The sequence below is a fragment of the Arvicola amphibius genome, chromosome 1, assembly GCF_903992535.2.
Source record: "Arvicola amphibius chromosome 1, mArvAmp1.2, whole genome shotgun sequence".
NCBI lineage: Eukaryota > Metazoa > Chordata > Mammalia > Rodentia > Cricetidae > Arvicola > Arvicola amphibius.
The window spans coordinates 155552652-155579894 of NC_052047.1; the positions used below are offsets into that span (position 1 = coordinate 155552652).

At 37.6% G+C, this 27243-nt stretch overlaps 2 protein-coding genes across 2 annotated transcripts; both read left to right on the plus strand.

The window, feature by feature from the left end:
* The first annotated feature begins 7861 nt into the window (after positions 1-7861).
* Positions 7862-8797, plus strand: LOC119816736 (olfactory receptor 5B12-like). Its single transcript, XM_038333657.1, has one exon. The coding sequence runs from the start codon at positions 7865-7867 to the stop codon at positions 8795-8797; it is 933 nt and encodes a 310-aa protein (XP_038189585.1). The 5' UTR covers positions 7862-7864.
* Positions 8798-25820: 17023 nt separating this feature from the next.
* On the plus strand, positions 25821-26774 carry LOC119805540 (olfactory receptor 5B12-like). The gene has a single exon (XM_038317525.1). The coding sequence runs from the start codon at positions 25821-25823 to the stop codon at positions 26772-26774; it is 954 nt and encodes a 317-aa protein (XP_038173453.1).
* The last annotated feature ends 469 nt before the right edge of the window (positions 26775-27243 follow it).

Genomic DNA, 27243 nt, shown 5'->3' on the forward strand with positions numbered 1-27243 from the left:
GATTGAGATAGTGTTCATTATTTTCCATACTGTGCAAGCCTAGAGTATGTGGGTAGATATGGTTTTATAGATGTGGGACATGGTGTAGGAGGTTCCTATGGGTTAGGAGATATCTAAAGAGTGTCCTAGTGAATAACTAGAGATCTCTTTTGGTGAAAATAAGGGGATAACTCTAGGATAGATACTATGTGGTTGGAGCTTGGACTTGTTTCAAGTTTTCCTTTTTTTTTATGAGAATGTGTTAATAGTTAGTTCAATTGGCTAGTCTCTATATAAGCAAATGAGAAATGAGAAGGTTGACATGAAGAGTGGTTAGATGAAGTACAGAATTTACCTATGAGAGGTTCCATATAGGATTGGTTCTGGTCCATCTAGAAGCCTAGAGTTTAGCTGCAGTGCAGGTATTATTGGTCAGAAAATATAGGGGCATTGGTTTTGGAACCCAGGCTAGATCTGGAGAGTTACAGAGATTATCTCAACAGGGATGTGAGAGAGAATTTCATAGATAGGCCCAGAAGGAAAATGTGGGATGCCTCAAATTTTCAAATGAAGAAGAAAAACCATATACCTATATGATATACTTTGTGTTAAGAAAAACAAATTTCATTCCTGAATTCAGTGGGATCACTGGGAGTTTCTGAAAGGCACTTAAGAAAATATTCAACATCCTTAGTCATCAGAGAAATGTAAATCAAAACAAATCTGAGATTCCATCTTACACCTGTAAGAATGAACAAGATCAAAAACACTGATGACAACTTATGCTGGAGAGGTTGGGAGGTAAAGGGAATGATGGAGGAGAGTTATCTGTCTATGTTACTTTCATTGGTTAATTAATAAAGAAAACTGCCTTGGCCCTTTAAGAGACAGAAAATTAGGTAGGTGGAGTAGACAGAACAGAATTGTGGGAACAAGGAAGTAGAGTTGGGGAGACGCTTCAGGCAGTCGCCATAGTGAGTCACCATGATTCTCCTCTCTGAGATGGATGCAGGTTAAGATCTCTCCTGGTAAGCCACACCTCATGGTGCTACACGGATTACTAAATATGGGTTAAAGGAAGATGTGAAAATTAACCAATAAGAGGCTACAGATAATGGGCCAGGCAGTGTTTAAAAGAATACAGTTTCTGTGTAATTATTTCGGGTGTAAAGCTAGCCGGCAGCTGGGTGGTGGGACGCAACCCCGCTGCTCCATGAAGTGCTTAACCTTTTAAGAAGTGCTCCTGGATAGCAAAAAAATTACAGATTCACAATAAAAAAGATTCAGACATAAAAGGCCTTTAAATGGGTCACAATGTTGGATTAATGTACGTAGGCTTGAGAGAGAGAAAAAGAATATAGAAAATAAAGTTAATGCCTTAAAAATGGTAAAGTCTTTAAAGAGACAGAGTACAGATAGTTATAGATTAAAAGAAGTAAAGTGATAGAGTAAAAATAAGCCACGTAAAAATGGAAAATTCACAGAGAGTCTGGATGATGTATTTTGTTGTGTTTTCTTTGATTTTTTTGACTGTAAAGGAACTAAGTACAGAGAGACATTTCATTATATGGGCTGCCAGTCTAGACCAGAATGGACATCTTAACAGTATGACTTCAGGATTTGGATCTAAGAACATGATGCTTTGGAAAAGAGTTTCTTCTTTTGTTTTCACAGAGGACGAGACTCTGTGGATTGCTTCTATCCCAATATGGTATGATAGACCACGCCCTCCTGAAAGGTTGCTGTGAACATCTTCAAAAAATTACTTCACTCAACTGCCAACTGAGAGGAACCTAGCACACAGGTTACACCATGAAAGACCTAAATAACAGCGTCCCCATTCAGCAGGAAGCAGTTTGGAGAGAAATAACTGCACCCATTTCCCCAAATATTGTTTATAAATGTTCTTTTACATTTAAAGGGGGATATGATATAGATATGAATAATTTGCATTGGTATGGATTTTAAGGTTAATTTGTTATATGTATATGTATTTCTGATCTTGATTAAGGTATTGTAATTGTGTAGTTCATTTAAAAATGTAATGTATTATTAGGAAATATAGGTTGTTAATGGATAATCATTGATAATAGTTAAGCTTGTAGTCATGTTATTAGATTTTCTAGATATGTAGAGATATATTTCAGTTAGATAGACATTCTTCATATCTTTCAAAGACTGCAGAATATGGCATTTAATGTTTTAATAACTTAGGGTTTTTCATGACAATGAGACACGTCTGCTCCTGGCAGCACCAATCTACTTTGAGAGGAAGATGGGCATCGAAGAGGCTACTTATGGAGTTTGTTAGCCATTTGGACAAGAAACTGCTCTTGCCTGGACTGTTGCATAAACTGGACACAAGGAACCCACAGAAAGAGGACTGCTGAACTTGCCTAAAGGTGAGATGGCCTTTTGGGGTTCCTGATTCATTAAAGAGTCTGCGAGACGCTCTGCAGGACACAGCAGAAAGTGACTGAACTGTCTTTGGAATTTCCTGCTTCATGAAAATGAATACTGGATACTTATGGGCCTGTAGGCTGAAGATGGATGCCCCAACTGTACAGAGGAACTTTGGGTGACTGTCTTGGCAGCGAGTTGTCTGTGTCATTTCTAGAGTTTGAAAGTTGCATATGACTTGTTTGTTTAGGTAATATTATATCCTTCTGGAGTCTTTGATGGAGTTGAAGAATAGATAGTTATAGCTTTCCTTAGTTATGATAAAAGATAAAATAGATTTAAATATTGTAACTGTAATACTTGCTTGATAACTGTTTTGTTATATGTAATTTTGCTATGTTGAAGTTGAAGCCTTTCTTTTTTGTTTAAACAGAAAAAGGGGAAATGATGGAGGAGAGTTATCTGTCTATGTTTCTTTCATTGGTTAATTAATAAAGAAAACTGCCTTGGCCCTTTAAGAGACAGAAAATTAGGTAGGCGGAGTAGACAGAACAGAATTGTGGGAACAAGGAAGTAGAGTTGGGGAGACGCTTCAGGCAGTCGCCTTAGTGAGTCGCCATGCTTCTCCTCTCTGAGATGGACTCAGGTTAAGATCTCTCCTGGTAAGCCACACCTCGTGGTGCTACACGGATTACTAAATATGGGTTAAAGGAAGATGTGAGAATTAACCAATAAAAGGCTACAGATAATGGGCCAGGCAGTGTTTAAAAGAATTTAAAAGTGTTTAAAAGTGTTTAAAAGAATACAGTTTCTATGGTGATATGCAAGATATTCATGAGTATGGCAATAGGATCTGGACATTTATGGCACCCTCTCCTCAGCTGCCCAAGGACCTAGCTGGGGGCGTCTTCCTGGACACCTGGGAACCCCTCTAGAGTCAAGTCTCTGCCAACCCTAGAATGGCTCCCTTAAGTAAGATATATAATTCCTTGTTCCCATATCCACCCTTCCTATATCCCAACCATCCTGTTCCCCCAAGCTCTTCCCATCCTCCACTTCACACTTTTCTCGCCCCATCCTCCCTCCCCCCATCCCACCCCACCCATATGTTCCCATTTTTTGTCCGGCAATCTTGTCTACTTCCAGTATCCAGGAGGATAACTATATGTTTTTCTTTGGGTTCACCTTCTTATATAGCTTCTCTAGGATTTTTTACGAATTATAGGCTCGATGTCCTTTATTTATGGCTAGAAACCGATTATGAGTGAGTACATCCCATGTTCATCTTTTTGGGTCTGGGTTACCTCACTCAGAATAGTGTTTTCTATTTCCATCCATTTGCATGCAAAATTCAAGATGTCATTGTTTTTTATCGCTGAGTAGTATTCTAATATGTATATATTCCACAGTTTCTTCATCCATTCTTCCACTGAAGGGCATCTAGGTTGTTTCCAGGTTCTGGCTATTACAAATAATGCTGCTATAAACATAGTTGAACAGATGCTTTAACCTTCACCTGGCATTGGATGGAGAAAATGACAGAGCCCCACATAGGAGCACCGGACTGAGCTACCAAGGTCCCGTTGAGGAGCAAAAGGAGGGAGATCATGAGCAAGGAAGTCAGGATTGTGAGGAGTGCGTTTACCCATTGAGACGGTAGGACAGATCTAACGGGAGACCACCAAGTCCAGTTGGAATGGGACTGATGGAACAGGGGACCAAACCGGACTCTCTGAATGTGGCTGACGGTGGAGGAGGACTGAGAAACCAAGGACAACGGCAATGAACGTGAACTCTACAGCATGGACGGGCTCACTGTGAGCCTTGTCAGTTTGGTTGCTCACCTTCCTGGACTTAGGGGGAGCTGGGAAGACCTTGGACTTAACATAGTGAAGGGAACCCTGATGTCTCTTTGTCTTGGAGAGGGGTGGAGTGGGGGTATGGGTGGAAGGGAGGGGAGGGAAGGGGGAGGAGGAGGGAAGGAGATGGAAATCTTTAATAAAAAAAATGAGGAAAAAAATAAAAAAAAATAAAAAAAAGAATACAGTTTCCTTGTAATTATTTCGGGTGTAAAGCTAGCCAGCGGCCGGGTGGCGGGACGCAGCCCCTCCACTCCATTCTACAAGGGAACACTCCTACATTGCTGGTGGGAATGCAAGCTGGTACTTTGAATGACAGTGTGATGATTTCTCAGAAAATTAGGAAACAAACTTCCTCAATACCCAGTAATACCACTTTTGGGTGTATACCCAAAGGATGTTCAATTGTGCCACCAAGACCTGTGCTCGACTATGTTCATAGCAGCATTGGTTGTCATAATCAGAATCTGGAAACAACCTTTGACTAAAGAATGGATGAGGAAAATGTGGTACATTTACACAATTGAGTACTACACAGCAGAAAAAAATAACATCTTGAATTTAGCAGGTATCATTCGCCAGGTGAAGGTTCTATGGTGCACCTGGCGAATGATGGAGATAGAGACAGAGCCCCACATTGGAGAACCGGACTGAGCTCCCAAGGTCCTTATGAAGAGCAGAAGGAGGGAGAACATGAGAAAGAATGTCAGGATCGTGAGGGGTGCATTCACCCACTGAGACGATGGGGCAGAATTAACGGGAGAACACAAAGACCAGTTGGAATTGAACTGATGGAACATGCGACCAAACCGGACTCTCTGAATGTGGTTGATGGTGGAGGCTGACTGAGAAGCCAAGGACAATGGTGATGGGCTTGGACTCTACGAGGGGAGGAGATGGAAATTTTTAATAAAAAATGAGAAAAAAATAAAATCAGAAAAAAAAAAAGAATTTAGCAGGCAAATGGATGGACCTAGAAAACATCATTTTGAGTGAGGTAACCCAGATACAGAAAGACAATTATCATATGAACTAACTCAGAAGTAGTTTTTAAACATAAAAGCAAAGAAAAACAGCCCACAAATCACAATCGCAGAGAACCTAGATAACAATAAGGACCCTAAGAGAGACATACATAGATGTAATCTACATGGGAATTAGAAAAAGACAAGATCTTTTGAGTAAATTGGGAGCAAGGGAACATTGGGAGAGGGTTGAAGGTGAGGGGTTAGGTAAGGAGGGGAGCAGAGAAAAGTGTAGAGCTCAATAAAAAAGAACAAAAACGAAAATATATTTATCATCATAGCAAAAAAAAAAAAACCAAGTTTCTTGTTTTCAATGAAATGAAAACTAAATGAAAGAATAAAATGTCCCAGGGCCATCTTTTAACTTTTGAGAAAATATGTGATCAAAACACTTGTTAAATTTTCTTAAGTAAAAAAATTAATGAAACATTCAAATTTTTGGTTTGTTTACTTTTCTTCAACCTGCTTATGGAAGACCAGAGACTGATAACTTGAGGCTCTTCTCTTTTAGCTCTTCTTCTATTCCCCATTTTCTTTGTAAATGATATTCCACTAAATCCAAACAATATCCTGTATTGTCACTAGCAAGATAAGCCTAAAAACCAATGTGGGTTGACAAGTCTCAAGAGACAATTGCTCACGTGTACTGCTGCCCCTGAGATACATGTATAGTTTGATGTTTCTGCTGTGATGTTGACAATATTACAAGACCAGATTCCATTCCACAACAGATGGAAAATTTTCTACCAGTGGAAAATTAGAACAGAAGGATTCTTTTATTGATATAGATGTTAGGCCAATGATGTGGACATGAAATATTTCAGACCTTTCCTTTTTACACCTCTTGGTCTGTTCCTTGCAAGACAGTAAGTATTAAAAATACTTGTGTATAGCTAGTTTGAATTATGAATAGAGCTAAAATATCTGGTTATTTTGTTTCATAAGTGCAAACAAAAATGGAACTAATGCCTGGAAAAGTGAGGCAGGTAGGCCACAAAGCTATTATTAACAATAATAATCTTATAGTTGACCAACTGTGCTTTTTCACTATGAGGCTGCAAAAGAGCAGCAAACTTTCCTGTCTAAAAATCTTTAGATTTTGTTGTGATTATTTCACTCCAGAGGGAGATCATGCTCTAATTTTCTAATATTGACAATGTTCAACAGGAGTAGAAGTTCACCAATTATAGCTCATTTTTAATTTCAGAAGGTTTTATTACTTTCAACCTCAAGTTAAAAATATCAACTACTGGCACCCTTTTCTTGAGAGTATCATACTCTAGACATTAATATCACGAGCTAAACATTCTGAAGAAACCAAGAAAATTTGAGCACGGCCATAGAACATAGCAGACATGATTTGCATCATTTAAAAATGTTAATATCTTTTATAACTTGGAAGAACTTACACATTACTTATAATGTACTTGCAGATACTTCTGTGAATCAGGATTATTTTCACCTCAGTCATTTTAAAAGTATACAATTATAACATCTGGTGTCTTGAATATAAAATGATATCAATACAGAGGGAGGACTATATACACTATTCCAAAGTTAGATGTTGCTCTCTATTTAAGAGGAAGGCTCATATGTAAATATAGCTGCATAATCAAGTGTCATCTAACACAATATGACAATGTTACAACGTGGTAAACCATGAAATATTTCATGTTTGAGGTTACAGATTATGTATAGAGAACAAAAGTAACTCTTCCTTGTCTTTTACCCTATTATCTCTCACCCTATTATCTTATATATTATTTTATTTAAAATATTATATTATTAATATATATAATATATATATAATATAATATTTTATTATATTAATAAAATATTATATTATTTTACCCTATTATCTCACAAACAAATGTAACAAACTTCTCTTGCAGTAATAGAAAATATCATCCTCTGGGAAATATAAGGCCCATTACATGTAAAGAAAGAAGTTAAAATTGTTTCTACTTTTTGAAAGAACTATGTTTTTAGGTTTCCATGTACTGTACCATTTCTAAACTTCACAAATAAAATGGCCCAAGGTTCAAAGTAAAAATTCTAAGAAAAGGCCTTATCAAATTAAATATAAAACTGAATATCCATGGGGCAGTACCCTAAGTCAATGCATAGACACAGCTAGGGCATTGAACTTGGTTAAGTTTCAGGTATGGGAAATAAACTATATATACTTTGCTACTAACATATAGTAATTACATTTTCCTTCATTATTAATGCTTCAAAGTAAGACTTTTAATTATCTTTTAGACAGGTGTGTTTGAAAATTATTGAAAATAACCGGTCCTTTGTGGGTTACTAAAATAAGAATTATCATTTACCAGAAAAATGATATAAGCCATAAATTTAATAGGGAACCCTATTAATAGCAAAGAATTAAAAGTTTCCATTTTCTCTACTCTCAGATAATGACTCTATTTAGCACTTTTCAACCCAAAATCCAGTGTAGTCTCTTTCACACTAGAGAATGCTGCACTGTGAATAAGAGAACTTAGTTATACTTTAAAATTACCATGTTAAGTTCTGAAATAGAAAAATTTCATTTTTTTTTTCATTCTAGGTGCCTGTCACAGTTCCCAAATAGCACTGATGCAGAATATTTCGGAAGTGATGGAATTCATTCTTGCGGGGTTAACAGATGTCCCAGAGCTGCAGGTCCCTTTATTTGTCATCTTCACCTTCATTTATTTGTTCACACTGGTTGGGAACCTTGGAATGCTGGTGCTGATTCTTCTGGACTCCCGACTCCACACTCCCATGTACTTTTTCCTCAGTAACCTCTCCTTCGTGGACTGTGTTTATGCTTCGGCAGTCACTCCCAAGGTAATGCAAGGGTTTCTCACAGGAGACAAGGTCATATCCTACAGTGCGTGTGCTGCCCAGATGTTCTTCTTTGCAGCCTTTGCTACTATTGAGAGTTTCATCCTGGCCTCAATGGCCTTTGACCGTCATGCTGCAGTGTGCAAACCCTTGCATTACTCCACCACTATGACAACTACAATGTGTGTTCTGCTTGTTTCTGGTTCTTACATAAATGGAATCTTGCAATCTTCTATTCATGTGTCCTTTACTTTCCAACTTTCGTTCTGTAATTCCAATGTGGTGAATCACTTTTTTTGTGATATTCCCCCACTACTTGCTATTTCTTGTTCTGATATCTACATAGATGAAATTGTGCTATTCATGTTGGCAGCATTCAATGTCACTTTTACTCTATTGGTTATCTTTACCTCTTACCTACTTATTTTTGTTGCAATCCTGAGGATGCATTCTACTGAGGGCCGAAAGAAAGCCATCTCCACCTGTGCATCCCACCTCACCACTGTTTCCATATTCTATGGCACAATTATTTTCATGTACTTACAACCCAGTTCCAGTCATTCTATGGACACTGACAAAATGGCATCTGTGTTCTATACCATGGTTATTCCCATGCTGAACCCTCTTGTTTATAGCCTCAGGAACAAAGAAGTCAAGAATGCATTCAGGAAGTTTCTTGGAAAAGCAGAATCTTCACTGTGATTAGTCAATTTAGTGTTACATGTTTGAAAATGATGTAACACTTCATGTTATGTTTGTTGATAAATATTTTAAAAATAATTATTTCTTGACTTTAATATTTCTTAACATATTTTCATAGATAAGGCTACTTCTATTCTTCTAGAATTCTGACTATGGAAAGCTAATTTTGGATATTCTGTTATAGAAATTAGTCATTTCACTTTGAAATTCCACATTGTAATCATATATATTATAATGCCTCATAGTGCCACCACATTGTTTGTATGAACTACTGTATAATTATTTCTTCTGAAGTGAGAAATTAGTTTCTTGAGAATGTAGGTAGCTTTTCTGTCTCAGGAAATAAACAAAAGTCACAGCTCAGACATCTCCCAAAATTTAAAAGGTTCAGGATGTCAATGAAACTCACCAGGTTTCAGAGTTCAGAAGGTAACAATACTCCCAAAGTCTGATATGGATAATGATAATGGTACGCTATTGATATCTAAAGGAGACTATCAAGTTACACTACTTGAAACTTGTTTATTGGGTTCTAGTAATTCATGTTCCCCTAAGTTGTCAGCCATGGTGACTGGACATTCTAATGGTGCTTCTGTGTTAGTTACAACCATATTCCTATAGATATCTCTTCACCCATAGTCATGTAAGTCACAACAAGGTTTATACTCAATGTTTCAGAAAGACAGACCTGCATTATCTAGTCTATCATTGGTAACCTCTATGGATTTTATAAACTTTATTTTATATCTCAGGACAGTTACAAGAAACCACTTTGATATATATGCATATATATACATATATATACATATATATGTATATATATACATATATATATAGAGAGAGATCAAGAGATAGTAAAGGTATAGCTTCAAATATATTTTACAAGTTCTACTACTTTCTTGAGTGTTATATACAATCTTTTGTCCTATTTACCCCTTCTCTCTCAACTTTTCTTCTCTACCCATCTATCTTTATGCACATTTTTTTCTCCATTTAAGATCAAGTCAAACAGTCCTTGATGTGTGGCCACCCAGTAATGTATGGTCAATTAGCATTGACTACACTGTTAGAGAAAACTGCTTCTATCTTCCAGCATTTATTAGGTAGCAGTACCTTCATGGCCAGTGGCAGGATTATATACATGTGTTCTCTGACATTTCCAGTTTGGTAATTTAGTGTTATAATTCCACCTTCATTTTAATTTCAGTACCCTACAATATTTCTATCCCTATACTGATAACAGTTTTTCATTGATTTTTATTGAGCCCTACATTTTTCTCTGCTCCCCTCCCTTCTTTTCCATCCCATTCAATCCTCTCCCAAGGTCCTCATGTTTCCAATTTACTGAGGAGATCTTGTCTTTTTATACTTCCCATGTAGATTGGATCTATGTATGTCTCTCTTAGGGTACTTATTGTTGTCTAAGTTCTCTGGGATTGTGATTTGTGGGATGGTTTTCTTTGCTTTATGCTTAAAAACCACTTATGAATGAGCCAGTGTTACTATTTCTCAGAAAATTAGGAAACAACCTTCCTTCAAGATCCAGTAATACCACTTTTGGATATATATCCAAAGGATGCTCAATATTACCACAATGACATGTGCTCAACTGTGTTCATAGCAGCATTGTTTGTCATAGCCAGAACCTGGAAACAAACTAAATGCCTCTCAACTCAAGAATGGATAAGGAAAATATGGTGTATTTACACAATGGACATCTTGAATTTTGCAGGAAAATGGATGAAACTAATATCAGTTTTTGAATACCATGCTGTTTTTGACATTTTGCTCTATTATTTGTTTCTATTTTTCTTGGGCATCTGTTGGGTTGTTATTGCTATTCATGTTAATTTCACTGATCTTCTTGCTAATGTCTTCTCCAAACACTTTGAACCTTTTTTATAAGATATTCTATGACAAAACCAAATTTAAACAATACCCATACACAAATGGAGCCTTACACAAAGTACTAGAAGGAAAACTCTAACACATAAGAAGTAGCCTACACCCATGAAAACACAGGCAACAAGTAACCTCATACCTCACACTAGGAAACTGGAAAAAAGGGAATGCATAGACACTACCACTGAAAAATAACAGGAATAAACAATCACTGGTCATTAATATATCTTAATATCAATGGATTCAATTCACCTATAAAAAGACACAGGTTAACAGAATGGGTATGAAAAAAGCATCCATTCTTCTACTGCATACAAGAAATGCACCTCAAACTTAAAGACAAGTGTTACCCTGTAAAGGGTTGGGAAAAGATAGTTCAATCAAATGGACCTAAGAAACAAGCAGGTGTGCTTTCCTAATATCTAACAAAATAGATTTTGAGATAAAGTAAATCAAAAGAGATGGAGAAAAACACTTCACACAAAATATATAAAGATGATCAACTATGTCCCAAGTGCAAAATCACCCATATATGTCAAAGAATGATGGAGGAGGGTCATCTGTCTATGTGTTGCTTTCATTGGTTAATAAAGAAACTGCCTTGGCCCTTTAATAGGACAGAAAATTAGGTAGGCAGAATAGACAGAATAAAATTGTGGGAGAAATAAAGCAGAGTCAGGCAGATGCCATAGTTCTCCTCTCTGAGATGGATGAAGGATAAGAATCTTCCCGGTAAGACACCACCTTGTGGTGCTACACATATTACTAAATATGGATTAAAGTAAGATGTGAGAATTAGCCAAAAGAGGCTGAAACTAATGGGCCAGGCAGTGTTTAAATGAATACAGTTTCCATGTAATTATTTCGGGTGTAAAGTTAGCTGGGTGGCGGGAAGCAGCCCGCAGCTCCATCTACAAAAGAAACAATATTAAAGCTTAAATTGTACATCAAATCCCACACACTAAAAGTAGGAGAACAAACTCATGTCATGACTCAAATGGACTTAATAGACATATATACAACATTTCACCCAAACACAAAAAAAAATACCTTCTCCTCAGTACCTCTTGGAACCTTCTTTAAAACTGACCATATACTTGATCACAAAGCAAATCTCAACAGATTTAAAAAATTGGGGATAATTCCATGTATCTTATTAGACCACCATGGTTTAAAGTTAGAATTGAACAACAAAATTATTTGCAGAAAGCCTACAAACTCATGGAAATTAAACAGTGTTCAACTGTACCACCCCTGGGTCAAGAAAAAAATAAGAAATTAGACTTCCCAGAATTCAAGGAAAATGAATACACTACATATCCAAACTTATGGGGCACTTTGAAAACAGTGATAAGAGGAAAGTTCATAGCACTAAGTATCTACACAAAGAACCTGGAGAAATCTCACACAAGTGACTTAGCCACACATCTGAAAGCTCACATCTGAAAGCTCTAAAACAAAAAGAATCAAACTCAACCAGGAGGAATAGATTTCAGGAAATAAACAAATTGAGGTCTGAAAACAATAAAATAAAAACAATGAAAATAATACAAAAAATCAATGAGACAAAGAGTTGGTTGTTTGAGAAAAATCAAAAAGATTAACAAACCCTTAACCATATGTTGTAGAGTACTCCCCACTTTCACCTCTATCAGGCTCAGTGTGTTCAGATTAATATTGAGGTCTTTAATCCATTTGGACTTGAGTTTTGTGCATGGTGATAGATATGGATCTACTTTCAATTCTTCTACAGGTTGACATCCAGTTATGCCAGCACCATTTGTTGAAGATGCCCTCTTACTTCCATTGAGTACTTTTGGCTCCTTTATCAAAAATCAGGTGTTCATAGGTTTGTGGGTTAAGATCCGGGTCTTCTATTCGATTCCATTGGTCAACGTCTCTGTTTTTATGCCAATACCAAGCTGTTTTCAATACTGTAGCTCTGTAATAGAGTTTGAAGTCAGGGATGGTAATGCCTCCAGAAGTTCCTTTATTGTATAAGATTGTTTTGGCTAACCTGGGTTTCTTGTTTTTCCATATAAAGTTGATTATTGTCCTCTCAAGATCTGTGAAGAATTTTGTTGGGACCTTGATGGGGATTGCATTGAAACTATAGATTGCTCTTGGTAGAATTGCCATTTTTACTATGTTGATCCTCCCAATCCATGAGCAAGGGAGATCCTTCCATTTTCTGGTATCCTCTTCAATTTCTTTCTTCAAAGACATAAAGTTCTTGTCAAATAAATCCATCACTTCCTTAGTTAGAGTTACCAGAAGATATTTTATGCTATTTGTGGCTATTGTGAAAGGTGATACTTTTCTGATTTCCCTCTCTGCTTCCTTATCCTTTGTGTATAGGAGGGCAACTGGTTTTTTGGAGTTGATCTTGTATCCTGCCATGTTACTGATGTAGTTTATCAGCTGTAGGAGTTCTTTGATGGAGTTTTTGGGGTCACTTATGTACACTATCATATCATCTGCATACATATGGGGACAGGAGACCATTTCCTACTTATAACCCCAGCAGCACAGACATTAAGGGCAACATTGAATAAATGGGACCTCCTGAAGCTGAGCAGCTTCTCTAAGGCAAAGGACACTGTCACTAAGACACAAAGGCAGCCTACTGACTGGTAAAAGATCTTCACCAACCCTGCAACTGACAAAGGTCTGATCTCTAAAATATATAAAGAACTCAAGAGACTAGACTTTAAGATGCTAATTAACCCATTTAAAAATGGGGTGCTGAACTGAACAGAGAATTCTCAACAGAAGAAGTTCAAATGGCCAAAAGACACTTAAGGTCATGCTCAACCTCCTTAGCTATCAGGGAAATGCAAATCAAAACAACTTTGAGATACCATCTTACACCTGTCAGATTGGCTAAAATAAAAAACACCAATGATAACCTTTGCTGGAGAGGTTGTGGGGTAAGGGGTACACTCATCCATTGCTGGTGGGAATGCACACTTGTGCAACCACTTTAGAAAGCAATGTGGTGGTTTCTCAGGAAATTCGGGATCAACCTTTCCCAGGACCCAGCACTCTTTGGAATTTACCCAAGAGAAGCCCAATCATTCTACAAAAGCATTTGTTCAACTATGTTCATAGCAGCATTATTTGTAATAGCCAGAACCTGGAAACAACCTAGATGCCCTTCAGTGGAAGAATGGATGAAGAAACTGTGGAATATATACATATTAGAATACTACTCAGCGATAAAAAACAATGACATCTTGAATTTTGCATGCAAATGGATGGAAATAGAAAACACTATTCTGAGTGAGGTAACCCAGACCCAAAAAGATGAACATGGGATGTACTCACTCATAATCGGTTTCTAGCCATAATTAAAGGACATCGAGCCTATAATTCATGATCCCTGAGAAGATAATAAGAAGGTGAACCCAAAGAAAAACATATAGTTATTCTCCTTGATACTGGAAGTAGACAAGATTGCTGGCCAAAAATTAGGAACTTGGGGGTGGGGTGGGATGGGGGCAAGGGGAGATGAGGAGAGAAAAGCATGAAGGGGAGGATGGGGAGAGCTTGGGGGAATGGGATGCTTGGTATATAGGAAGGGTGGATATGGGAGCAGGGAAGCATATATCTTAATTAAGGGAGCCATCTTAGGGTTGTCAAGAGACTTGACTCTAGAGGGGTTCCCAGGTATCCAGGGAGATGCCCCCAGCTAGTTCTTTGTGCAGCTGAGGAGAGGGAGCTGGAAAAGGCCAGATCCTATAGCCATACTGATGAATATCTTGCATATCACCATAGAACCTTCACCTGGTGATGGATGGAGATAGAGACAGAGCCCCACATTGGAGCACCGGACTGAGCTCCCAAGGTCCTGATGAGGAGCAGAAAGAGGGAGAACATGAGAAAGAAAGTCGGGAACGTGAGGAGTGCGTTCACCCACTGAGACGGTGGGAATGAACTAATGGGAGTTCACCAAGTCCAGTTGGAATGGGACTGATGGAACATGTGACCAAACCGGACTCTCTGAATGTGGCTGATGGTGGAGGCTGACTGAGAAGCCAAGGACAATGGCGATGGGCTTTGATTCTACGGCATGGACGGGCTCTGTGTGAGCCTTGTCAGTTTGGTTGCTCACCTTCCTGGACCTGGAGGGAGTTGGGAGGACCTTGGGCTCTTTGACCTGGAAAGGGAGGGACTGGGGTATGGGTGGAGGGGAGGGGAGGGGATGGGCAAGAGGAGTGGGAGGAGATGGAAATTTAAAAAAAAATGAGAAAAAATATCCCTTAACCAAACTAACCAAAATACAGAAAGGGAATATACATATTAAAAGAACAGAAATGAAAAGGGGGATATAACTGTAATGGGTTTGCTGCCAGTCCCTGGCAGTTTGCTTCAGGATCCTAGTGGCAGCAGACATTGGATCCTGGGATGGTTTAAGTCCATGGCATTGGGATGCTGGAGCAGCCAGTTTTAGGCAGAGACTGCACACAAGGCCATGCCGGCTAGTCTCCAAATGTGGCTGGCCCCTGGCCATGCAGGAATAGCACACAAGACCATGTTGTGGTGGGGGGTAGGCAAGAGAGAAACAGGCACACCATGAAGAGTAAAGTTGGACATTTATTAGATGGTTTATGGAGGGAAAGGAAAAAGAAGAAAAGGAGAGAGGGGGGGAGAGAGGCTGCCTCTCTGAGAGGGGAAACAGAAAGAGAGAGCTCGTGGTTGAGGCTACAAGCAGAAAGGGAGTGGGTGAGGCTTGTCTCTTAAAGAGACAGAGTATTACAATAACAATAGACATGGAGGAAATCCAGAGAATCATCAGGTCATTCTTCAAAAACCTGTACTCCACAAAAGTGCAAAATTTAAAGGAAATGGAGAATTTCCTGGATAGAGACTATATACCAAAATTAAATCAAGAACAGATAAACAATTTAAATAGACCTGTAATACTTGAGGAAATAGAAGTTTATGTTGGAGGGTCTTCTGTTTGTGTTGATTTCATTGATTAATAAAGAAACTGCCTTGGCCCATTTGATAGGCCAGCCCTTAGGTGGGTGGAGTAAACAGAACAGAATTTGGGAAGAAGGAGTGAGGTAGATGTTTCAGGCAATAGCCATGCCTCTCCTCTCTGGGACAGTCACCATGAAGCCAGCCACCAGGTCAGACATGCTGAATCTTTCCCAGTAAGACACCACCATGTGGTGCTACACAGATTATTAGAAATGGGTTAATCAAGATGTGATAATTAGACAATAAGAGACTGAAACTAATGGGCTAGGCAGTGTTTGAATGAATACAATTTGTGTGTTGTTATTCCGGGGCATAAGCTAGCCAGTGGCTGGGTGCTCGCCTCATCACTACAAGAAGTTGTCATCAAAAAATTTCCAACCAAAAAAAATAAAAAGCCCAGGACCAGATGATTGGAGCACAGAATTCAAAGAGAATTTAAAAGAAGAACTAATACCAATAATCCTCAAATTGTTTTACCCAATAGAAATAAAAGGAATATTGCCAAACTCTTCAGGGTGACAAATACCCTGGTATGCAAACTTCATGAAGACACAAGTAAGAAAGATTTACAGAACAATTTCACCCATGAATGTTGATGCAAAACTACTCAATAAAATACTGGCAAACCAAATTCAAGAAAACATAAAAAAATCATCCACGTTCAAGGTGTTTATCCCAGAAATGCTGGAATATATGAAAATCTATCAATGTAATCTACTGCATAAATAGGTTGAAAGAAGTAAAATGTGACCATCTCATTAGATGTTGAAAAAGCATTTACATACCAACCATTGTCTTCTATTACTCAAACCCTGGTGGCTGGACAGCAAAAGCAAACACCTGGGAAATCTTTTTTATGTGATCAACTGACCATTTTAAGAGGAACTGCCCACAAAAGGGTGATAAGACCTAGGTGTGGAAGGGTCCCTCTCTGTCTCTCTACCCTTGCTGCTATAAGAGGTACTAACAGGGCTCAGAATGCCTTTTCCAAATTTGATATGAATGGGAAACTTATTACAAATCAACCTTTAAACTAGATGGGGACATCTTCCAGCCCTCTTAGCCAAAGGAAATAAAGATACACCTTCAGTTAACTGAGCCATTCCAATGGTAGAGAGGTTCCAACCCAATATGACTATGATCTTTGAGGAACAGAGATTCCAATGCCTCATAGACAAAGGAGCTGACAGGATGGTCTTCAGAGAGGAAGAGGATCTCATAACCAGGCTGCCTATCACAGAGGTTGGGGGAAGGTCTATGCCTCAAGAAACAGCCAGTCCCATAACTTGGGTGGGGCACGATAGAAATAAAGGAAAGTTCAGGCCTCTGATACTCCTGGGGTTGTCTACAAACTTTCTGGAATAAGATTTGTTAGGACAAGTAGATGGTGTTATTATCACTGACCATCTAGCCTTTTATTATGATAAAACTGAGCAAAGTATTATCAGACAGATCCCCAACACCTGGATTCACCATTAAAGGTAGAGGCCACTGTCCCCAGGATTCCCCATTAGGTGGTTTGGGTGGAGCAGTGACCATTACCTGAACTTAAACTTAAGATGGTCAAGGAAATCACCAGAAATCTGCTTAAAAAAGAATGGCTAAGATCCTCTAGAAGCTCCTGGCACAGCCCTGTGTTTGTGATATGTAAGCCTAATGGGAGCTGGAGAATGTTACAGGACCTATGAGCAATCAGTGCTTATATGGAACTAGTAAGGACCCCTTTAAGGGCTTTACCTTGGGTCCCAGCAATCCCCTCCCAGTTTCACCTCACTGTAATTGATCTAAGGGACTGCTTCTTCTCAATTCCTATTCATGAGGAGGATTGCAAAAGGTTTGCCTTTACCATTCCTACAGTTAACTCCTCTTGACCTGACAAGAGATATGAATGTACTTTACTCCCCCAATGAATGGCCAATAGTCCAACCTTTTGCCAGCAATATTTGTATAGTATCCTCTCTCCTTATTGTGACAAAGATAATACTCTCCTAAATGTTTATATAGATGATAAAATAATTGGGCATTTAGAGGAATCAGGGCTAGCTTCCTGGGTAAGTACTGTTTGGTGTAGGACAATTCTGTATTCTGTCAATTATGTTTTTAAATAAAAGCTGATTGGTCAGTAGCCAGGCAGGAAGTATAGGCAGGCCAACCAGTCAGGAAGTAGAGGTGGTCAGTGAGAACAGGATAATTCTGGGAAGAAGGAAGCTCATTCCTCCCCCGTTCTTCCTAGACACTGTAGAAGCAGGATGTGACCTACCCCACTGAAAAAGGTACCAAGCCATTTGGCTAACATATACTAGAATAATGGGCTAATATAAGTTATAAGAGCCAATATGAAGCCTTAGATAATGGGCCAATCAGATTATAATTTAAGGAGACCTCTGTGTGAATTTTTTTTCTTTCTTTTTTTTTACCTTTTTTTTCCTCTGTGTGATTTTCTTTGGGACCCAATGGCTACACAGCTGTGGGAACTGGGCAGGTCAGAAACCCTAACAAGCGGGGCTGACATGTTAAAAATGGCACCAACGTGTGAAAAACTGCATCCACATAAGGCATGAGATAGATTGGGAAGTAATTCTAGAACAAAATAACAGCATTACACATGGCTTCTTGGTAGCAGCAATTTCTCGGATCTGCTCTACTTGCTAGAGGCAAGAACACTCATTTCAGAGAGGCTTCCTGATTCAGCTTTAGCTGCAAAACCCTGCAGCTCTTTAAAAGTTCCTGCCATGAAACACGTAAATGGTGTTGATAAAAGCTGACCACATGCTTTTTGGTTTTCAGTGATAGATGGAAAAAAGCTGTGCCATTTTAAAATGGTCCTGTTTACTCCTGGTATATGATTCAATTCATTTTCCTAGTTCTTGAATCTTGTACCAAACATTTAAGGCTGCTTTGTGGCATAGGGACAAAATTTGTTCATCATAATGAGCTTGAACCTGTGGGTCAGCAAAAGTGCCCTCACCAAAAATTTTATCTGGGAAAGTCTCAAGTCATTTTGTTTTTCCCTTTTAATCTAAAATTTTAGCCTCTTCCTTGAAATAACATCTAATGATCAACTGGACCCATAATCCAGGACTGCTGAAACTAACTAAAGCTAATCATGTGCCATCTCCTTTATGCTAGAAGCCCATGTCTTTATCATGTCCCTAACAAATGTGGAATGCAAGCCATGAGTTATGAGAGCTTGCTTATTTTCTTTTAGATCATTTATTCCTATAGGTATCCATCTACCTTCTTAGGATCCTTTTGGGCCTTTAGAACTTGATACTTTGTCAGAGTAGATTACAGTATAGGAAGCTAGAACCCTGTGTAAGTCATCTCTGACAGCTACTGGTGATGTTGAATCCTGTACCTGTGCCTTCTTTCTCTGTTCATCAGCTCCAATAATTTCCTTAATTATTTCAAATCTTTTTACTATTGCCTTTTGTAAAGCCTGAATCTCCTGGCCTGTATATATTTCTAGTGATTCCATTGAGGCACCTAGCTTCTGGTTCACATTCTGCACTTGTGTTTCCAAGGTCTAAACTTTCTCCTTTAAAGATAACACCTCATCCTTGGACATTATTTGGATAGTGTGCAGATTGCCATCCTGAAGAGATACTCAATCTGCTAACCAATCATAACTTTTTAACAAATTTTGATTGTCAAATTCAACAGTATGATTTTTCAGATAATTTCTCAGTACCCTTAGACATGGATTCAAATTTGTCTGTCAAATTAATGTTATCCCTTTCAATAGTATTAATGTTTTCACGTACCTTGTTTTTCAATGATTATTCCTGTCAGCTAGCTGTTCATTATTAGTCTGTAAAGACTGTATCATTTCTAAAAGTGATACATTCTTTCTTAAGGATATAATATGAAGAAAAATCTGAGTTCCAATATCCAATAAATGAATGTATCACCATAACCACATAAACCTTGCAGAATAATTCTTAGTATTAGCAAAAAGGTTATGAAAAGTTTCAGTGTTAATGTAGCCTTTCATATTGATTTATTAATTAATTGTTATGACATCTGGTAAATTGTTTTAGGTGTAATAATTCTTATTGTTCATCAAGTGTCATTGTTGCAGAGTCACGACTAGCAGCAATGCTACTGGTAGTGATGAAAATGATCCTGAGTTGCTTTAGTTTCCTGCCTTGGTACAGGTTAAATACTGAGAAATATGCCTTGCTTGATAAATTAGAAGCAATTAAATCAATTCAATACATGGAACAAGAAGCCCAGAACTCAAGGGCAGGGTGGACAAACCAGAAACTGTACAAGCACTCGGGAAATTTCCAAATCGCTGCACACAGCACGGCTGTGGTGGGGTTCTATAAAAAATGCTTAGGTAAAAGCAAGCCAAGTGGGCAGGGTTGGGAGACTTTTTGGGCTATGGACTGGTTAGGCTTTCAGGCCACCCACCTAGCAGGTGTGGAGTCTGATTCCATGTGGGGAACCTGATGAAGGATGCTCACTCAAGTTAAGCAGGCAACCTCTATTCTGTTGAGTCTCTGATTGAACAAACAAGCAAAGGAAAAATGAGATTGTCACATCCATTGCCTTCTGTCCTAGAGTAATGGTTTTCCAGGTAATGTACTCAGGCTTTCAGACTTAGACTGAAAATCCCTTTCCTTTCTGAGTTTTTGTTGTTGTTGTTGTTGTTATTATCATTATTATTATTATTATTATTATTATTATTAATTTATGTTTGCTTTGGCCTATTGTCCTAGAAGTATACCATTGACTCTCTGAGGCCCAATTTATACATTCCAGGTCCTGGAACTTCTTGATTTTCAGAATCTCATATCCCATTCTTCAGAGTAAATCTGAGGAATATATGCAATGAAATATCCACCTATTCTGTAGTTCTTTTTTTCAACTTTCCCCATGATTCCATTAAGAAATTCCCTCCTAGCTCCATTACTTTTCTTTTGATAACCCAATAAATCTAGTGATTTATATGCATGGTTGGGGATTGATAAACTGGAAAATTAGAAATATATAGTTGTCATATCCTCAAAGCATGATTCTCTCATCTCCAAGAACTATCAAGTTCTGATAGTACCTGAAGAAAGGTCTTAAGATCATATAATAAATCTATGTGAGATTTTTGACTCACTTATTCTTACATAGTTCTTGTCCAGGTATCCACGGTAGATGATTTCATGTTCTGTTATCCACGTCATATCCAGAAGATATCATTTCATAGCTCTCTTTTCCATCCTCTGGCTTTAGTGTTCTTTATATCTCCTCTTCAACAATGTTTCCTGAGCCTAAGTATTGGTGATAGGATTAATACAGATTTTGCAGTTTATTGAATATTCAGTCATTTACCTATTCTTAGTACTTGGACCATGCATGCATATATCTCATGACTTCTGTCCATTGAAAAAAGAAGTTTCTATAAGACAATATTTTTATCTATATTTTTCTTTCTTTTCTTCATTTCAATTCTTGAATTTTGGTAGTTATATATGGACAACTGAAATTTTAAATGTTTATTAATTAGTATTACTTTGTCCTTTCACCAAATAAAATTAAAGAAGTATAGCAATGATAACAAACATCATATTACTCACTATCAGCTAATGTCACTGAACCCCTTTTTCAACAACCTTTTACTACCTAGGAGAGTTTTAGTAAGATTTAACACCAGGTATTTATATAGACACACCACTACTTAGTGTGTCTTTCCATTCTTTACTTCCCTTTATGCTTTTCTCACTCCTTCATCAGTTTGTACTGTTATCAACCCCCAAATAAACATTAAACTCAAATAACTTACTTGTGGTTAGCACATAGGGTTCTAACCTTATTCATATGACAAAACCTTAGGTCTATTTAATAAACATGTGTTTTCCCCACTTAATTAAATTTATTAAGGAAAGAAGAAAGATTCTTGTTCAATAACATGATTGTCTCAAAGGGGTTGGACAGAATTCCCGAGAATAATTGCAAAGGTTTTCTTTTGACTTAGAAATGGAGTAACATTAGGACCTATCCTACCCCCAAAAAGAACATGTACATGGACAGGTACATACAAATAGCTGTGGTCTCATTATTCACTGGCCAAATATTAGAAGTTGATATTAGTTGTTGTGAAGAGGATCACTCTTCTTTGGGGTTTTATTCTTAGGTACATTGCCCATGATCTGGTTCATGGCTTCACATCTAAGCACAGATGAGCACATATGAGAATGAAAAACTGAAAAATTTATTAAAATAAAAGGAAGATGTTGTGGGGCTTGGTAATGCTGAAAAAGATCTGGAAAGGCTAGGAGAGATAAAAAAGGATGGATATGATAATTTATTGTATACATGTATGAAATTCTTAACCCTACCCAAAATCTTATCATTTCTATAACATGTTCCTCTCATCTTATTCTCTCTTTTAAAAAAATCATTAAATGCTGGGCATCCATTTAGTACTTAATTTTTATTACTGAAACTTGAGGAGATCAGACAGCCATGATATTTGTATACTCCTGACAATCTTATAAAGTTTAGGGAAGTAGATATTAGTTGTAAAGCAAAGGCTAGCCAACCTATAGTCAATGACTGCAGAGAAGCTAGGTAACAAGGAGCACCTTAAGATAGATATATATGGATCTGCCCTGGGAAGAGAAAGTAGACAAAAACTCCTGATAAAATTTGGACCATGGGGGACAAGAACATGAGGGAAAAGAATGGCTGAGATGGAGAACAAGAAAAGAGCTAGCATGACAGAGGGAGCCATTGCATGGCTATCAAGAAATCTGGCACTAAGGAAATTACCAGGAATCCACAAGGATTAACCAAGCTAAGACCCTAAGCAATAACGGAGAGGGTGCCTGAATTGGCCTTCCCCTGTAATCATATTGATGACTATCTTAATTGTCATCATAGAAACTTCATCCAGAAACTGCTGATAGTGGATGCAGAGATCCACTGCTAGCACTGGGCCAAGCTACCACAATACAGGTGAAGAGAGAGAGAAGTGATAATATGAGCAAAGGGGTTATGATATCCCCATGATAGGGATATCCACAGAAATAGCTGACTTGAACTAGAGGGAGCTCATTGACTCCAGACTGATGGGGGGAGGGTGTTTCTAGGCCCAAACTAGGCTCTATGAATGTGGGTGACAATTGTGTGGATGCGGCAGTCTGTGGGGTCACTGAGAGAAAAACTGATATTTATTCCTAATGCTTAAACTGGCTTTTTTGAGCCCATTCTCTTTGAAGGGATGCCTTACTCAGTCTTGAGATTTGGGGAGAAGGCCTTGATCCTGCTTCAAATTGTTGTGCCAGATTTTGTTGAGTCTCTATGGGAAGACTTACCTTTTCCAAGGAGTGAATGGGGTGGGGGTGGATGGAAGAAGAGGGGAGCAGGACAAGGGCAGGGAGAGGGAACTTGGAATGGTATGTAAAATGGCAATAGATTGTTTAAAAGACATTTGAAGATTAATCCAATAATAAATACAGAAGTATGACTGTTCATGACCATGTTGACAAAAGGAAGAAAGTTCTATTATGGGACTTTAAATAAAAAACTATGTAGAAAAAAATGCATCTATATAATTTAATTTTTCATTTAAGATATCATTAAATAATTTGTGTCTTCTCTTTCCTTTAAGTTCTCTAATATACTTCTCTTTGCTATCTTTCAATTTTTCAGCTTCTTTTTTCTTGATTATTGCCATATGTATATATAAATATATGTATATAGTATATATAAATATATGCATATATATGTGTGTGTGTATGTGTACCTAAATATAACCTGGTCACTTTAATTTCACTCATATATGTGTTTTTATGTTTGATTATTTTTATTGTGTGACTAATTGGTGGGCTTTTCCCTGCACAAGACTACTTTACACTCTCAACATTCTTGAATTGCCTTGGCTTCTTATGGTAGAGTTGAGCTCTCATGATCTTTGTCATGTTCACATTGGTATTGTGCTGTTGTTGTTCTTGTTCCTCTCATATTTCAGCAGTCATGGTGAGACTTTATGGGTGTACTTTAAATTTTAAAGAGAAAAAATTATTTACTCCTATAAATTTGATATAATCATACTACAAAAAGATCAGTTTAGCTATAATAAACATAGTGTATATTTTAATCACTACAAAACAGTACTTTGGATTTTTTCATGTCAACAGGTACTTTTTAAAAATGAATAATGATAATTTTACTGGCTTACACAATAATTATTGTACCATGTATATATGTCTTATTATATCTCAAACTTCTGCACAAATTGATGAATATAGATAGATAGACAGATAGATAGATAGATAGATTTGTAAAGGAATTTATAAAGAAAAATCTTAGAAGAGATCTGTGGTGCTAAGACAATTGGTATTTTATTAAAATACCAATTTCAGCTAGAAAGAAAAAAACTGATGTCCTAAAACCAAGTGACAAAGCTAATGGCCCTGGATGGGTACCTGTTCCTGAGATTCTATGGAATTTTGTTTTTCTTTTCTAAGTTAATAATTAAAGTCCCTTCCCTCTAAGCATCTATTCTCTCACATCCTCATAAGGACTTTTCACAAAAATTCAAAACTTTCTTGATGTCTCTATTAAGGTCATAATAAATAGCTAACAAGGCATCTCAATTCTCCAGAGATACCTACTTTCTTACACCTATTCTCCTGAGACTATAAGGAGCTTGAAACCTCTGCCTTGATACTGACAAAAGTACAAGCCAGAAGTCTGTTCTACAGCAGAGTTTTGCAGAAAGGAAATCAAAGCATTCTTCACAATAGTTTCCTAGGTGTGAATGCCAGGACAATACTCTGGGCATGAAGCATTTCATACTCCATTCCCTTTTTACACTTGCCTATTCCTAGAACAATGGTAAGTATTAGAATATGTAATAGTAGCAATTGATGACTGTAAGGGGCATGAAATCAAGCCACTTTTTATTTTCTAAGTGAAAAAAATAGAAAATAAGTCAAAACTTGAATATCCATACTATAGACAGACTGTGAGTTATTTTTTTCCCTTTTGTTTCAATGCTTTTCCACCATACCACATTGCTTTTCATTGTTTACATTTTGATGCTTGGGATCAGAAGATTTCCTTTCAGAAGCTGCTAATGCGAAGGCTACACTAAACATAAATCTAATACACTGAACCTTTGAGGTAGGGAGAAAATCATATTCAGTTTGGATATCCTTATATATCCTCTCCTTTCTTGAATAAGAATTACGTTTGCTGCTGAGTGTTAGTATGTCCCAGCATTCCAAAGTCAGATGTTTCTCTTGGGTGGAGGGTCTTTCAAAGAGAAACCAGTGGCAGTCATATGTCATTTGAGCCATTGTGGAGGTAGGTCAATCATACATGCCATGTGATTTGAATTGCTGAAGAGTACCAGGTCTCCATAGAAGCATGAAAGCAATTTTCTATTTTCTCTCTTCTCCTCAAACACAAAGCAAACAGACATAGTTTATGGTAAATAAGGGAAAACATTAATTTATGTGAAAAAGTTTATGGCATGGAGAAAAAGCAGGTATATATTTGCTCAACAGTTTTGAAAAATTGTTTCCTTACATTTTGTCCTGCTGAAATGTATAAAGATACCATAAAATATTCTATAAGTGCTAAAATTTAAAGGGAAGAAGAGCACACCCAGCTTTCTGAGTCTAATTATGGGATCTAATTAAATAGATAGAAAACATGTGTGTGTCTAAATCAGACTCCAAGATCACTGTATATCTTCACAGTGGTGAATGATATGCAAAATCCATTTTAAAGATTTTGTGCAGATATAAAAAGTCATACATCCTCACTCTCTCTTGCTGACTAAAGTTTCAAAGTTTATTTTACACAAAAATCATGAGAGTGTTAAAATTAATAATTATGAATATTATATAACTTAGTGGAGTATGAAACACCTTATTTAATGGAAATAGAATTGAGTCACACAAATATATTGACCATCTGTGATAGCAAAGAAGCTTTGTCCATATTCACTATTTCCACATGAGCCAACTGCCTGCAGTTCCTCAGAATGAAGTTCATCATTTTCTAAACAGTGTCCTTCACAAGAAAAATAAATGAGTAAAAACCTTTGTCATAGTTTGTAATTCTGGTGATATTTAAGCAGTATGTAATTTTATTTATTTTAGGAACTCATCATGATCAATGCCAAATGATATTGATGGAGAATATTTCAGAGTTTACTGAATTTATTCTTGTGGGGCTAACAGATGTTCCAGAATTGCAAATTCCTTTGTCTATTGTCTTCACTCTCATTTATTTGATAACACTGTTTGGGAATCTTGGGATGATTATGTTGATTCTGATGGACCCCCAACTTCACACTCCAATGTACTTTTTCCTCAGTAACCTCTCCATGGTGGACTGTGCTTATGCCTCAGCAGTTGCTCCAAAGGTAATGGTTGGGTTTCTCACAGGAAATAAGGTCATATCCTACAACGCATGTGCTGCTCAGATGTTCTTCTTTGTAGCCTTTGGTGCTATTGAAAGTCTGATCCTGGCTTTAATGGCCTATGACCGTCATGCAGCAGTGTGTAAACCCCTGCACTATACTACCATCATGACAAGTACCACATGTATCCTAATGGTCACCTGCTGTTATATGTGTGGAATCATGCAATCCTCCATCCATGTTGCTCTTGCGTTTCAACTTTCCTTCTGTCATTCCAATGTGATTAATCACTTTTTCTGTGACATTCCTCCCCTGCTGAACATTTCTTGTTCTGATACTTACATAAATGAGATTACACTCCTTATCTTGGCTACAATGGATATTGTTTTCACTCTTGTGGTCATCTTGAGAACTTACATGCTGATTTTCATCACTATCCTGAGGATGCATTCAGCTGAAACACAGAGAAAGGCCCTTTCTACCTGTTCTTCTCACCTCACTACTGTATCTATCTTCTTTGGATCACTCATGTTCATGTACTTACAGCCCAGAACCCATCATTCCATGAACACAGACAAAATTGCATCTGTGTTTTACACCATGGTTATTCCTATGCTGAATCCTATGGTATATAGCCTGAGGAACAAAGATGTCAAAAACTCATTCAAGAAAGCTGTTGGCAAACTAAATTCTTCACTGAACTTAGTCGCTTAACTCTGACTTACTTTTCAAACATCTGAAACTTTGACCGCTTATATTTAAAGAATAGTTTATTAGTGAGTACATATCACGTTTGTCTCTCTGGGTCTGGTTCACCATACTCAGGATGGATTTTTCTAGTTCCATCCATTTGCCTGAAAATTTCAAGATGTCTTTGTTTCTTTTTTAACAACGAAGTACTTCATAAGTGGGTAATAGATGTAAAACAAAGGACAGCCAGCATTAATACATCACCCCAGAGAGATTAGATAACAAGCAGAACCCTAAGAGAGATATACATGGATCCACTGGGATGGGGAAATAGACAAAAACTCCTGAGAAAATTGAGAGCATGGGGAGGAGGAAGGGAAGGTGGGTGAAAGGGGAGAGAGAGGGGAGAAGGGATGTGTGGAGGAGAACGTGAGGAAATGGGATCTTCTAGATAGGTAAAGAAAAGAGAGGGAGAGTAAGGAAGAGATATCTT